The sequence below is a fragment of the Prunus avium genome, chromosome 6, assembly GCF_965620075.1.
Source record: "Prunus avium chromosome 6, drPruAviu1.hap1.1, whole genome shotgun sequence".
In the NCBI taxonomy this organism is placed as follows: domain Eukaryota; kingdom Viridiplantae; phylum Streptophyta; class Magnoliopsida; order Rosales; family Rosaceae; genus Prunus; species Prunus avium.
In genome coordinates this window covers 32,680,748-32,694,672 of record NC_142289.1, presented here as the reverse complement: position 1 = coordinate 32,694,672, position 13,925 = coordinate 32,680,748, and the positions used below count along the sequence as shown (strand labels likewise).

General features: G+C 40.2%; 2 protein-coding genes across 3 annotated transcripts; both read left to right on the top strand.

Moving 5' to 3' along the window:
- The first annotated feature begins 4,652 nt into the window (after positions 1 to 4,652).
- LOC110752772 (protein NRT1/ PTR FAMILY 2.6-like) lies at positions 4,653 to 7,310 on the top strand. Its single transcript, XM_021953497.2, has 4 exons — positions 4,653 to 4,849; positions 4,963 to 5,180; positions 5,546 to 6,087; positions 6,356 to 7,310. The coding sequence occupies exons 1-4, from the start codon at positions 4,753 to 4,755 to the stop codon at positions 7,188 to 7,190; spliced, it is 1,692 nt and encodes a 563-aa protein (XP_021809189.2). The 5' UTR covers positions 4,653 to 4,752; the 3' UTR covers positions 7,191 to 7,310.
- Positions 7,311 to 8,253: 943 nt separating this feature from the next.
- LOC110752745 (uncharacterized) lies at positions 8,254 to 10,688 on the top strand. Of its 2 annotated transcripts, XM_088255720.1 has the most exons (2): positions 8,260 to 8,450; positions 9,127 to 10,688. In XM_088255720.1, the coding sequence occupies exons 1-2, from the start codon at positions 8,443 to 8,445 to the stop codon at positions 10,427 to 10,429; spliced, it is 1,311 nt and encodes a 436-aa protein (XP_088111846.1). In that variant the 5' UTR covers positions 8,260 to 8,442; the 3' UTR covers positions 10,430 to 10,688. The 2 variants fall into 2 exon arrangements, with proteins under 2 accessions (XP_021809158.2, XP_088111846.1); XM_021953466.2 differs by having other exon boundaries at positions 8,254 to 10,688.
- The last annotated feature ends 3,237 nt before the right edge of the window (positions 10,689 to 13,925 follow it).

Genomic DNA, 13,925 nt, shown 5'->3' with positions numbered 1-13,925 from the left:
TGATTAACGACCAGTTGTGAGTCGCTGCATATCTTTAGCTGTTGAGCACCCATTTCCTTGGAGAGGCGAAGGCCTGCCAACAGAGCTTCATATTCGGCTTCATTGTTGGAAGCTTGGAATTGGAATCGGATGGCATATGCGATGGTCGTTTGATCAGGGGTCTTCAGTACTAAGCCGGCCCCGCTGCCTTGTCGGTTGGATGAGCCGTCCACATAGAGGATCCATAGAGGAATTGATGGATTAAACGTTCCTTCGGTCAGATGGGTGACTGGTGAGGCCGAAGCCGAACCGGGGGCGATGTGTTTCGAATCAGCGCCTTCGGACGTGGTCATCTCAGAGATGAAATCAGCTACGGCTTGACCCTTCTCGGCGAGCCGAGGGTGGTAGTGGATGTCGAATTCGCTGAGCTCGATAGCCCATTTCACTAGTCGACCGGACGTCTCGGGTTTCTGTAGTATTTGGCATAGAGGCTGATTTGTGAGAACGGTGATGCTGTGAGCTTGAAAATACGGCCGAAGCTTTTGTGCCGAGAGGACCAGAGCGTAGGCGAGCTTCTCGAGCTCAAGGTACCGAAGCTCGGCATCCTGTAGGGCATGGCTGGTATAGAAAATTGGGAGTTCTATGCCGTTCGGCTTGCGAATGAGCACGGAACTGAGTGTTGTTGTTGAAACCGAGAGGTAGAGGATGAGTTCTTCGCCGGGAAGAGGAGTGGATAATAGGGGCGCTCTGCTCATGTAGGCCTTAAGGTCTTGGAAAGCTCGATCGCATTCGGCAGTCCAGATAATCTGCCGTTTGCTTCCTTTGAGGGCCTTGAAGAATGGGGCGCATCGATCGGTAGCTTTGGATATAAATCGGGCCAAAGCGGCGACGCGTCCAGTGAGACTCTGAATATCCTTCTGTGTCTTCGGTATCTGCATGTCGAGCAATGCCTTGATTTTCTCAAGGTTGGCCTCAATGCCTCTTGGGCTGATCATGAAGCCAAGGAATTTTCCTGAAGAGACGCCAAAGGCACACTTGCTTGGGTTGAGATGCATGTTGTATTTTTTCAAGACACTGAACATGAGGGAGAGGTTGTGGAGATGAGAATCGGCCGTTTTGCTTTTGACCAGCATGTCGTCCACATAAACTTCCATCGAGGTGCCGATGAGTTCAGAGAAAATTTTATTGACCAATCGCTGGTATGTTACCCCAGCATTCTTTAAGCCGAACGGCATGACGTTGTAGCAGTAAAGGCCTTTGTCAGTGATGAATGCCGTATGTTCGCGATCGGCAGGGCTCATGAAAATCTGGTTGTAGCCCGAGTAAGCATCCATAAAGCTGAGAAGTTCATGGCCTGTCGTGGCGTCTACCATCTGATCGATCCTTGGCAAAGGGAAACTGTCTTTGGGGCAAGCCTTGTTTAGATCGGTATAATCCTGACACATTCTCCAGGCGCCGCTTGATTTTTTGACCAATACCGAATTGGCCAACCAAATTGGCTAAGTGACTTCTTGGATGAAGCCGATTGTTTTCAGTTTTTGTACCTCGAGCCTCATTGCTTCGTATCGTTCGGCATCATAGGCCCGCCGTTTCTGTCTTATGGGTTTGAAAGTGGGACAAATGCTGAGCTTGTGACTGATGACGCTCGGGGCGATGCCGGGCATGTCGTTGTATGACCAGGCGAAGACTTCTGTATTGGCGCGCAGAAAGGCAATAAAATCGGCCCGTAGTGCCGAACTCAAGGTGGTGCCAATTCGGACCTGTCGGTCGGGCTGTGCTTCGGAGAGGGTGACCGATTCTAGATCTTCGATGGGTTGTGCTTGCAGGGTGACGGCCTCATCTCGGGGGTCATCTGGTTTGTCCGTCCCCCTGCCATTCGACACAGTCATTTTGGTAGATACGGAGTATGCTTCGCGAAGCGTTGCTCGTGCCGATTCCTTTGTTGCTGAAACGTAACATGTCCGTGCACTCAACTGATCTCCCCGCACTTGGTCGACGCCAGCGTGCGTGGGGAACTTGAGGAGGAGCATGTGTGGTGACAGCATGGCCTTCATCTTTGTGAGCGACGTCCGGCCGATGATGGCGTTGTATGCCGTCGGGCAATCGACCACCAGAAAGTGAGTGTAGATTATCGTTCGTCTGGGGATAGTGCCGATGGCAAATGGGAGCTGAACACTGCCGATGGGTTCAACCAAGTCACCAGAGAAGCTTAAGAGGGGGGTGATATCCTTGTTTAGGTGCCGATGGTCTATGCCGAGGGCATTGAAAGCATCGGCAAAGAGGACGTTGACTGAACTGCCGGTGTCGATGAGGATTCGGCCTACGTCGAAGTCTGAAATGTCGACTCGTATGATCATGGGATCGGAGTGGGGGTAGATGATGCCTCGTTCTTCTTCTTCAGATAGGGTAATAGGTTCCCAACCGATTCGCCAGACCTTGTCGCTGCGGCCTTCTGCTATGCTAAGGATCTGGGGGTGCCGAACGGCACGAACGTAATTCTTGATTGATCGGTTGCTGGTTGTAGTGGTCTTTTTCTTCCGGCGGCAGGTGGGCTTAGCTGATGAAATTGTCCCCTTTGTCTGAGTTCGAAAATTAAGCCCCAAAAATACTTCGAAAGGCCAGTAGAGCCTTAGGAAGCATTTTGGTTACCTTCACCAACCAAAACAACAGCAACTTACAGATAATTTCTTCATGCTTACAGATAAAATCTTGGGCTTGGCATGAGAGGCATGTGGCATGGAAGCAAAATCAACATGAGTTTAGCACTGAGGGAAAATTAAGTGTTTCTAGGGGAAAGATGGGGTATTAAGGTAGGAGAGGAAAGGGTTTTGCAGAGAGGTTTGGTTGAGATTGAGGGAAAGAGAAATGAGTGACTTGAGTATCACTTCCGGCAGCTCGTCAGTGACTTTGAGCAGCTTGCCAGAAGAGGAAAAAATGAGGGGAATAAGGGTGATAGACCAGCAAAGCACGAAAATTACTGAGCTTGCAGGCAGGAGAGGAAGCTTGCTCTCCCAAGTGTGTTGTGTTGGGTAGAGAGGGGTCCTATTTATAGCTGCTGGGATTTGCTCTTCTCCAAGAAACCCTAATGGTTTCCTCCCAATCTAGCTAAGCTTTCCTCCTTCTTTCTTCTCCTCCCTCTTGACTTACCTTATGGTGGCAATAATTAGCTCTGCCCAATCCCACAAAATCAGAGACTTTTGGGGGCTCAAGGCTCCCTCCCTTGGCTGCTTCAGAGGAGAGCCTCTATTTTCACCCATCTTCTTTCTCTTCTTTCTTCCTTTTTCCATGGCCAAATTTGATGAAGGAAAGAAACTGGGTTTGTATGCTGGTTCAAGGGATGGCATCCCTCCTTGCGTGCTAATATCCCTTGGTTCCTTGAAGGATTTTTGCTTGGAACTTGCTCCCCCATGTGCTGGAACCTACAACAGCTTTATTCAATAAACCTTCATACCTCCCCCTTCGTGGCTTTTGTTCTCCCAGCCAGCTGGGGTAATTGTATGGGCCAAGATGGCTCATTAAGTAAGTGGGCTTTTTGGTTGAGTCAATAGGCTACTTTTTGATTGGGCTATTTTTTATTGGGCTATTTTCATTAAACGTTTGGGCTTTTGGTAAGGTTCATAGGCTATTTTGACTGGGCTATTTCTTCCTCTTGTGCTCACCCACATGTTTGGGCCTAAGAAATGGGCTTGAGTCCCGAGGCTCCCAAGCGACTCGGGGCTTCCATTTCTCGGCCCATCAATGGGCCTCATGTTGACTTATTACCATCCATACCACAACCCACTCAAGCAAGCCCCGAGCATTTGAGTGGCTTGGGCCCACTTAAGCTTGTAGCGCGACATGTTGCTTATTTGCTTGGCGTGGCAAGTGTGCAAGCGCGTATGACGAACTTTCGCGTGCCCTAATGATCCAATTCCCTATATGATGTATTGCTCCATTCTTTGCTTCAGCCCATCAGTTCACACCCCACTTGGTAATTCTTTTTGTTTCTCTATTTTAAGCTTCCAATTCCCTGCTTTATTCACAAATCATCTTTTCTACAAAAACTCACACAAGACACATTAAACTCACCAATTTAATATAAAATCATGACTAAATAATAAGTGTAAGGGGTATAAAATTTGCATATAAAATCAACCTAACAAAGGGTCACTCCCACATGAGATCATTTCGTTAGGCAGGGCATCCTTCTTTAATTGATTTCCAATATGCGTGTTTCAGACTTCATAAAAAAAGTATATCTATTTGGACTGCCATCGTCTTGTCTTTGTCCTGACATCGCGTGTAAAATCATTCATTCTTCCCCCTTCTGGAAATGGCAACCCAATTAAAGTTTTGTTATTGTTGTAACTGTGGCTTTTGCCTCTTTTTCTAGTAGTGATTTTTATAAATAGCTAGGGAACCTAAAATAATTAAAAATCGACAAGGGCTTAAGATAATTGAATGTGGGGTACATTTGGAAGATATTCAAACCTATATAAGAGTTGGTGATGAGTTATTAACTTACGAGCAATGCTTGCTTGTGTAAAGTAACAGAACTTTCTTAATGAAATACATATAATAATAACGTCATGAAGAACTGTTAATTTAACAAACAGAAATTCAGGACACCAAAAATATAATAGCAAATATGGCAAACGTGTTTTGTGGGTTGTGTAGAATTGAAGGATTCTCAAATATATATTAACCCGTGCAACGGGTTCGTGTTGAATATCACACTACAAGTTGTAAGCATATCAGCAACTTTGAGCTTGCTTAAATAGTTGACCCTCCAACATGGATGAGTCCCTTTCCCACAATGATGAAGCCCATGCATCATCATCACATTCCGGTCGCAGGCGCGGTGGTTGGATCACTTTCCCATTCATTACTGGTCTCTCTCTTTCTCTCCATCTCTTTCATTTTATTAGTTTGCTAACTCACGCTAGTGTAGTGATTGTCGAACATAGTATCCGAGTTATGATTATGAACTTCTATATTGCGCAGGGGCTTTGGTAGGCCTGACACTTGCAGCCGGAGGATGGCTCTCAAATTTGATTGTATTTCTGATTGAAGAATTCAATGTAAAGAGCATTGATGCTGCTCAGATTGCAAATGTGGTTAACGGTTCTTCAAGTTTTTTCCCAATCATCGGAGCAATCGTAGCTGACTCTCTCTTCGGCTCATTCTCCGTTATCTCAATTTCCTCCTGCATTTCCTTGCTGGTAATAAAATAGTCAATCTCTTAGTACATGCTTGTTCCATCTGTGCCTATTTTTTGCTCCTGATTTATGTGAACACATGAATAAAACTTTTGATATGTACTTGGTTTTAGCTGCTATTCACTTTTATTTGGCAATTGCTAGCTAAGTACTTGGGTGGAAATGCTTAATTTAGAGGCTTAAATTGAGGGACAAGTTATATATTCACATTTAATGGTTGAATTTAACAATATAACATCGTCTGGTCAATCTGATCTTAGATTGATCACGTAGAGATGAATGATCTAACAATATAACATATTAGATATCAGCATAACCTTTTAACTTGTTAAACTTCCTGCATAATCTTGGATTCAAATATTTTGTAGGGCATAATTGTCTTAGCATTAACTGCGATGCTGAATTCGTTGAGGCCTCAACCTTGTGTTGTGGGATCAGAGTTATGCCAACCCACTTCAACATTACAAGATGCAGTATTGTATACTGGTATAGCTCTAGCTTCTATTGGCTTGGGCGGTACCCGCTATACCCTGGCAACAATGGGAGCAAACCAGTTTGACAAGCCTAAGAATCAAGCGAGTTTCTTCAACTGGTACTTCTTTACTCTATACTCTACTACAGCTGTAGCCCTAACAGTTATTGTCTACATTGAGGACAATGCTGGATGGAGATGGGGGTTTGGCCTATGTGTCCTTACCAACATAATTGGCTTGGCCGTATTCTTATCTGGAACCCGGTTTTATAACATTGATAAGCCACAAGGAAGTCCATTTGTTGGTTTAGCTAGGGTTGCTGTTGCTGCTTTTCAAAAAAGGAAACTCCAGCTCTCCTCCGAAAGCAAGGATTATTACGATGGACATGATGGAGTGAAAGAAGGCATAGTGACTGGAACACTTAGCAACAGTTTCAGGTACAAACTTTACAGGGTTAATTACTTAGATCGAAAAGTTATGCTATCTTACCAAACTTTTGTTGTCAAACAAATGCTTATGTCGTCAGAGAGTGAATCTTGGCCATCTTAGAATCATAGTTTGGCACAAGACAACAATTTCCTTTTCTTTTTTTTATTAAACTAGTCAATGTCGTATAATATAGAGATCATGTAGAAATATGGGTTGAGAGATCGATTCAATTTGGACTATAGAAATACGAACTTGATGTCCCCTCTTTGCATACAGATTCCTAAACCGTGCAGCACAAAAAATTGAAGGAGACATCAGATCAGATGGTTCCATTGCAAAACCATGGAGACTAAGCACAATGCAACAGGTCGAAGATTTCAAGACAATTATAAGAATTTTGCCATTATGGTCGACAACCATATTCTTAAGTACCCCATTAGGAGTCCAGTCCAGCATGATAGTCCTGCAAGCTCTAAGCATGGACCGTCACATTGGCCCTCATTTCAAAATGCCATCTGGCTCTGTTATAGTCATTGTCCTACTCTCCACAGCCATCTCTCTCACCCTTATTGATAGGTTCTTATGTCCTGTGTGGCAGAAGCTGACTGGTCGATCTCCAACGCCCCTCCAACGTATAGGATTAGGCCACGTGCTAAATGTTCTTAGCATGGCTCTTTCAGCACTAGTAGAGTCAAAAAGGCTCAAATTAGCCAAAGCGAACCACCTCCAACCTGTTGTACCAATGCTGGCCTTGTGGCTTTTCCCGCAGTTGGTTTTGGCAGGTATTGGAGAGGCATTTCATTTTCCGGGACAAGTTGCATTGTACTATCAAGAATTTCCAGTGTCTCTTCGAAGCACATCGACCGCGATGATCTCGTTGGTCATTGGGATTGCATTTTATTTAAGCACAGGTGTGATTAATTTGGTTCAGAGGGTTACAGGGTGGTTACCAAATGATATAAATAATGGGAAGCTAGACAATGTGTATTGGATGTTAGTTGTGGTTGGGGTGCTCAATTTTGGTTATTATCTAGTGTGTGCTAAGTTGTACAAGTATCGAAATGTTAAGGGTGCAGATGTTAATTCTGGCTCTGCTGATAGTGAAAAGTGATGTTGTCTCAGTCCAATATTATGTATTTCTACTATTGTTGATGAAAGAGATCCGTATGTATTAATTGTTGAAAGGATTATCTCACATCAGAAAATGAAAGCCTTATCTTAATAGTTTAAATTTTGGGTTAAATTATTAAATTATTTTATTAACATTGAAATCGATGTGTGGAGAATATTATTTTTCTTTTTCCTTGTCTTAAATTTCAAACTCTGCCGCAGTGTAGAAAAGAAAATTGCACCAAAAACAGAGTTTGATCTTCATCCCCTCCAACCGGAAAATAATAGAAATTATAAGAAAAATATAAGAGCACTTTCACCCATGGTGTCATGGTGCCATGGCAAAGGATAAGGGCAAGAAAGGACTGACACTATTCACATAAATAGTGACTACCCTACTCATTTTTATTTTGCTTTTCCACTCACTGCCATGACAAGTAAAAGCAAGCATTATTCACATGAGATATGAGCAGAGGAATTTGTATGGAGTTTTGGTGTGTGAAGTAAAGTAAAGAACATGGCTATGTATTTATAGAAAAAATATTCTGAACATTTTGGTATTTTTCCTTCTTTTTTTGTGTATTATTTTGGTTTTTTTTAATATATAATTTTTTGATTTTTGAATTTGCAGAAAGAGAGAGAGAGAGAGGAGGGGTGGTTTAGGGCTCTGAGTTGGGATGAATCTAGGCAGTAGGGGCTAGAGATTGGGGTCAGGAAGGGGGGGGCTTGGGTATGATAGTTTTTTTTATTATTTATTTTAAATTTTAAAAAATGATTTTAAAATTTCTTATGTGGAGGTGGGCTCCACTTGCCACATCACCAACTCAATTGATGGATAATGATCCATGTGTACGAAATTACAAAAACACCCCTGTCACGTCATCAAAGTTAACAAACTTTTGGATGGAGTTAATGGGAGAGAGCAAAGTGGGTCACCAAACCTCGGTCAATGGATGAAATTGGGTCATTTTGAGTTTGAAGGGGCAAAGTGGAATTTGACCAAAATTTCAGGGGTATTGATGTAATTAAGCCTAAATAATTAGAAGGAGACCCGAAGGCGGATGGTTCGTTCCAAAGCCATGGATGAGGTTGTTCTGTGCACACTCCAACAAGTAGAAGATGACAAAAAGCGTGTTTGAATGAAGTTCGTTTAGAATTTTAGTGTGTTTAAATAAAGGTATTATTCGAGAGATGCTGAAGATGATGATGCGGAATATAGCTGCTTCTTCTTCTTCTTATTGCACCAGCAGGAGATGGAGAGGTATGCCTTGTCTTCACTCTCACTCCACTGTTGTTGTTTTTGCCAACGATTACTTTGTTTTCCTTCACTCTCAATCTCAACCTTCTAAACCAATCAAATCTACAAGAACCCAACTAGACCAGGCAGTGAGAAACGTACCCACAATCACAACTGTTGAGGATGCTTTCAATGTGTTTGATAGAATGCTTCAAATGCGTCCTCCGCCTTCAGTTGTTCATTTCAATCAAATATTGGGTCAAGTTGCGAAATTGAAACATTATTCCGCCGTCATCTCATTGTATAACCAAATGGATGTGTCGGGAATTGGACCTGATGTTTATACTCTAAACATTCTCATAAATTGTTATTGTCATCTAAACCAAATGGGATTTAGTTTATCTGTATTGGGAAATTTCTTCAAACTTGATCTTGAACCAGATGTCTTTACCTTCAACACTCTGATCAACGGCTTTCTTCTTGAGCATAGAGTGGCGGAGGCAGCTGCACTTCTCCACAAAATGGATGTGTCGGAAATTGGACCTGATGTTTATACTCTAAACATTCTCATAAATTGTTATTGTCATCTAAACCAAATGGGGTTTAGTTTATCTGTATTGGGAAAATTCTTCAAACTTGGTCTTGAACCAGATGTCTTTACATTCACCACTCTAATCAAAGGCTTTCTTCTTGAGAATAGAGTGGCGGAGGCAGCAGGAATTTTCAACAAAATGATTGCGGGAGGTAATTGTCAGCCCAGTGTGGTTACTTACGGCACACTAGTAAAGGGCTTTTGCATGAAAGGTAACAATAGTGCTGCAATTCAGTTGCTTAGGAAGATGGAGGAAGGAGCTTGCAAGCCTAACCTAGTTGTCTATAGCACAATCATCGACAGTCTTTGTAAGGACACACTAGTTGATGATGCATTAAACCTCTTCTCAGAAATGATGTGCAAGGGTATTGCCCCAAATGTCATTACCTATACATCCTTGATTCATGGAGTTTGCAAATTAGGCGAGTGGAAAGAAGCTACAAAGTTGTTGAATGACATGGTGAGTAAAAGTATCTTTCCAGATGCGCACACATTCAATGTCTTGGTAGACGCACTTTGTAAGGAGGGAATGACCGTGGAAGCAGAAGGCGTGGTTGAGATGATGATTCAAAGAGGTATTGAACCTGATACGGTTACGTACAATTCACTAATGGATGGTTACTGTTTGCAAGGAAGAATGGACGAAGCGAAAAAGGTTTTTGAACTAATGCTTCGCAAGGGCTTGATGGTTGATGTTGTTAGTTACAGCACATTGATAAATGGATATTGTAAGCATAAAAAGATTGATGAGGCCATGATGCTTTTTCTGGATATGTCTCATAAGGGACTAGTTGCAAATCCTGTTACCTATAACACTCTTCTGGATGGTTTTGGCAAAGCAGGTAGAATACAGGATGCACAAAAGTTGTTCTCCGAGATGCAAGCTTGTGGCCAGCTTCCAAATGCTCAAACTTATTCTATTTTACTGGATGGCATGTGTAAAAACCGACAACTGTCTACCGCAATGCAATTGTTTGGAGAGATGGAAGCGAAGAAGTTGGATATTAATATTGTGATTTACAGTATTCTTATTGAAGGTTTGTGCATAGCTGGAAAAATTGAATCTGCAAGGGATCTCTTTTGTGGTTTATCATCATCAGGACTTCGACCTGATGTGAGGACATACACTATAATGATTAATGGACTCTGTTTCGCGGGCCTTACAAGTGAAGCAGAAAAGTTACTTATTGAAATGGAAGTGAAAGGCTGTTCTCCTGATGGTTGGACCTTTAACACAATTATCCGAGGGTTCATCCATAATAAACAGACATCAAGGGCGATGGTACTTATTCAAACAATGGTAGAGAAGGGTTTTTCTGCAGATGCATCAACAATGGAGTTGATAGTTAATTTACTGTCGAAAGATGAAGTGGATCCTGCTTTGTTGCCTTTGATAAAAAAATCACTGTGAAATTAATATGCATTTGTGGACAATGAAATTTGGAACTGCTGCACCTTCAACGACCATAAAGGTATTACAGTGGTTGTGCGTATGGCAGGAGGTGAAAATGCCTTCTCACTTGCATCCTTAATTTCTGGTATTAGTTCTGTTTAGTGGGATATCTCTTTTGAACTTTTCCCTTAATCTATGATGATTTATTTACTTTGTATTCCTGTCACTTGGCATCTTGCAGTATATAGAAGGCCAAATATATAAATTTAGGTGTGCCTTCTCACGACTGTCCTAGCTTGAAAATGTTTCTACAGATAATGTGTCTACTGTTTCGGGATCAGAAACTTTGACAAAACATAGACCATTATAGGTTAAGTCAATTGACATTGACTTCAAAATTAGTTATCTACAGAGGATCTTGAAAATCAAAGGTTGGTTTGTCTCTCTTCCCACATAATGTATAATATATACACTAATGGCTTCTAGTTCATTGATGTTCTGGAGAGGAGTGTGTTATTTTGGGATAGTTCCTTGATTGAACTTGTGTTGAGTACCCATCTTTATGTTAACTAAACTATTTTTCCAAGTTAAAACTCTTTTGTTTCTTGTCTGGTTCATATATACCAGTCAAACTCTTTAGATGGTTTGCTTGGTTAGAAGTTGGAACTAGTTAGCCATGATGGAAAATGCTTGCCCCAATGCCAGGATTGCGATTGGAAGGGAAGGGAGAATTTTTACGAAGTGATTTCTTAATGTAGTGAACTATATATTTTCTATCAAAAAGAAAATGACATGCTTTAATTTGCAGCTAGTTTATGTTTTCTTTTCATATTTCCACCCATACAGTAAGTAAAACTCATGTGTGTTTGTAAAGGCCTATATTTGTGCAATTTGTGTAATTTTGGCATTAAGACAACTGTCATTTATTGAGTTTGATGGTGCAAGCAGTTATTGTGATTGAGTTTAAATAAAATAATAAAATTTGACAGCATTTAATAATAGTTTTGTAATTTTGAGGTTTTTTCGTTGCGTGATTGTAAAATTACATCCTATTTTTTAGGCATTGGCCTTATGTAAAGTAGGTAAAATTATATTCTTATTTTATATATTAATAAACTATTTAGTGGGCTTAAACTAAAGCTCCATATACACTACTACAATATTTGGGTTTAGGCACCATTTTTATTTGTGCTCTTAACTTCAAAAGACACAAATAATTGTGCTTTATAATCAAATACCACGATGCAGCCACTTTTAAGTTGACGGTTTCCTATATAGGAGTTTCCATTGCTATAGGACACTAATTGGTCATTTGTGTCAGACACTATAGAGCACGAAAAGAGGCATCTGTGCTTGTATTCTGATAGGGTCATGCTAGGTAGACCAACTTGGGTTACCAACTTGTGTACCAACTCTCTAATAGAGGTGGAGCCCACCAATACAATGGGTCACGCTCTATTAGAGAGTTGGTACACAAGTTGGTATCCCAAATTGGTCTCCCTAGTATTTTCCATTCTGATAAGCTATAACTTAGCAACTTTATCAGTTGATTAGACATATATGTGCAGGCACAACTATAGAATCGTGCTCAATGCTAAATATTTAAATATTTTGTTTAAAAAAAATTTGAAACCCAAGCGCTCGCGCCTTGGGCTGGATTCCACCCATTCAGAAGTTACACCCAAATACAAATATGAAACAAATTACGAATAAATGAACATAAAATCGAATTACAAATTGAGAAAATTAGCATATTAGGTGCTCCAAATAGCTTACAAAGCCAATGACCCAATTGTTTACAAGAACCAAACAATTATTCTATGAAATACAACAACAAACACTTAATTATACCCAAGTCTATGAAATGCAACAAACAAAAAAACTCAGCAAACGGCAACAACCGCCACAAATTCGAGAAGAAGACAGCAACACCAAGAGAAACTGCATAAAAAACCATCCAAGTATGAAAAAATACAGAACCATCCAAATGAAAAAAGTGGTAATTTAACGTATTAAGTGGTAATTTAAATGAAAAAAAGTTGTGTTAAATAACATAACTTTCTTAATGAAATACATATAATAATAACGTCATGAAGGACTGTTAATTTAACAAACAGAAATTCAGGACACCATAAATATAATAGCAAATATACTGCAAACGTGTTTTGTGGGTTGTGTAGAATTGAAGGATTCTCAAAGGGAGCTGATTTCCCCACTTACACTCCCTTTTACTTTTTAATACTTTTTAATCAATTTTGTTCTTTCTCTTTCCTATTCTATCCTTACTCTACATTGTTTTCTTTTTTACTTCACTTTTATATTATTTCTTTTTCTTTATACTTAATTTTCCAACTTACACTCCATTTTCAGTATTAAAGGGAGAAAAAAAACTTAATTTCTTACTCGATTAAAGGAAAAAAAAATACTGAAAATGTAGTGCAAGTTGGAAAATTAAGTATAACTAGCCTCTCTGCACGCGCTTCCGCGCCTGCGAGAGGCTTTTTAAAAAAAATAAATAAATTTATTTAGAATTAAAAAAGATAATGGGTAGTTGTGTTCCATAAAAATAGGCCATTATCTGATTTATTTATTTTTTAATTATATTTTTTTTAAATATGAAAAGGTGTGAATTTACCATATTATCCTCATTTAATTAATAATTTTAATTCTTAATGTTTGCATTAACCAAGGGCATTTTCTGGTATTTTGAATGTTTCACCATTCTCTGCCTTTTGCTTTATATATATAGATGAAAAAGAACTAATTAAGTATAATGAAAAAGAACTAATATAAAAGTGAAGTAAAAAAGAAAATAATGTAGGGTAAGGGTAGAATAGGAAAGAGAAAGAACACAATTAATTAAAAAATATTAAAAAGCAAAAGGGAGTGTAAGTGTGGAAAAGGGGAGTGGGGAAATCATATCCCTTCTCAAATATATATTAACCCGTTCAACGGGTTCATGTTGAATATCACACTACAAGTTGTAAGAGCATCCACAGTGGGAGATGTATAATGGGGTGTATGTTAAATATATACCCGTTGTGATCGGAATCACTCGCAATGGGGAGGTGTAAATGAGTGGAAATTTACATCACCATCATGAGATGTAAATTTAGATGCACTTGTACATCTCTTTTTAACATCTCTTACAGGTGGGACCCAACTGAGAAAATGAGAGAAAAAGTGGAGAAAAGTCAGCATAAAAAGGTGGGACCCACTGCTACAGTAATTGCTGGACCAAAATTCATATGCAGGCCCATTTTTTGGTTGTCATCTCTCCTCCCCACGGCTACATTGTGCCAACATTTAAATCATCTCCAACAGCTTTAATTTTTCAAAGACAGCCAACAGAAAACGGCTTGAATTAGGCATGCATCTGAAATCAGGTCCAATGGGTAGTTGATCCAAGGGTCCAAGAAAAATTCAGATACAATAATCCAAAGGCCAAAAAAATTCAGATTTTTCTATATATACTCACCTCTTTGTTCATAAAATCACAATTCTTCTTTACTCT

Bases quoted from the DNA above. Each gene is read 5' to 3' on its own strand.
- LOC110752772 (XM_021953497.2), top strand. From the start codon at position 4,753: ATGGATGAGTCCCTTTCCCACAATGATGAAGCCCATGCATCATCATCA. The intron at 4,850-4,962 runs GTCTCTCTCTTT...TATATTGCGCAG, and splicing joins CACTTTCCCATTCATTACTG to GGGCTTTGGTAGGCCTGACA. The intron at 5,181-5,545 runs GTAATAAAATAG...AATATTTTGTAG, and splicing joins CCTCCTGCATTTCCTTGCTG to GGCATAATTGTCTTAGCATT.
- LOC110752745 (XM_021953466.2), top strand. From the start codon at position 8,381: ATGCTGAAGATGATGATGCGGAATATAGCTGCTTCTTCTTCTTCTTAT.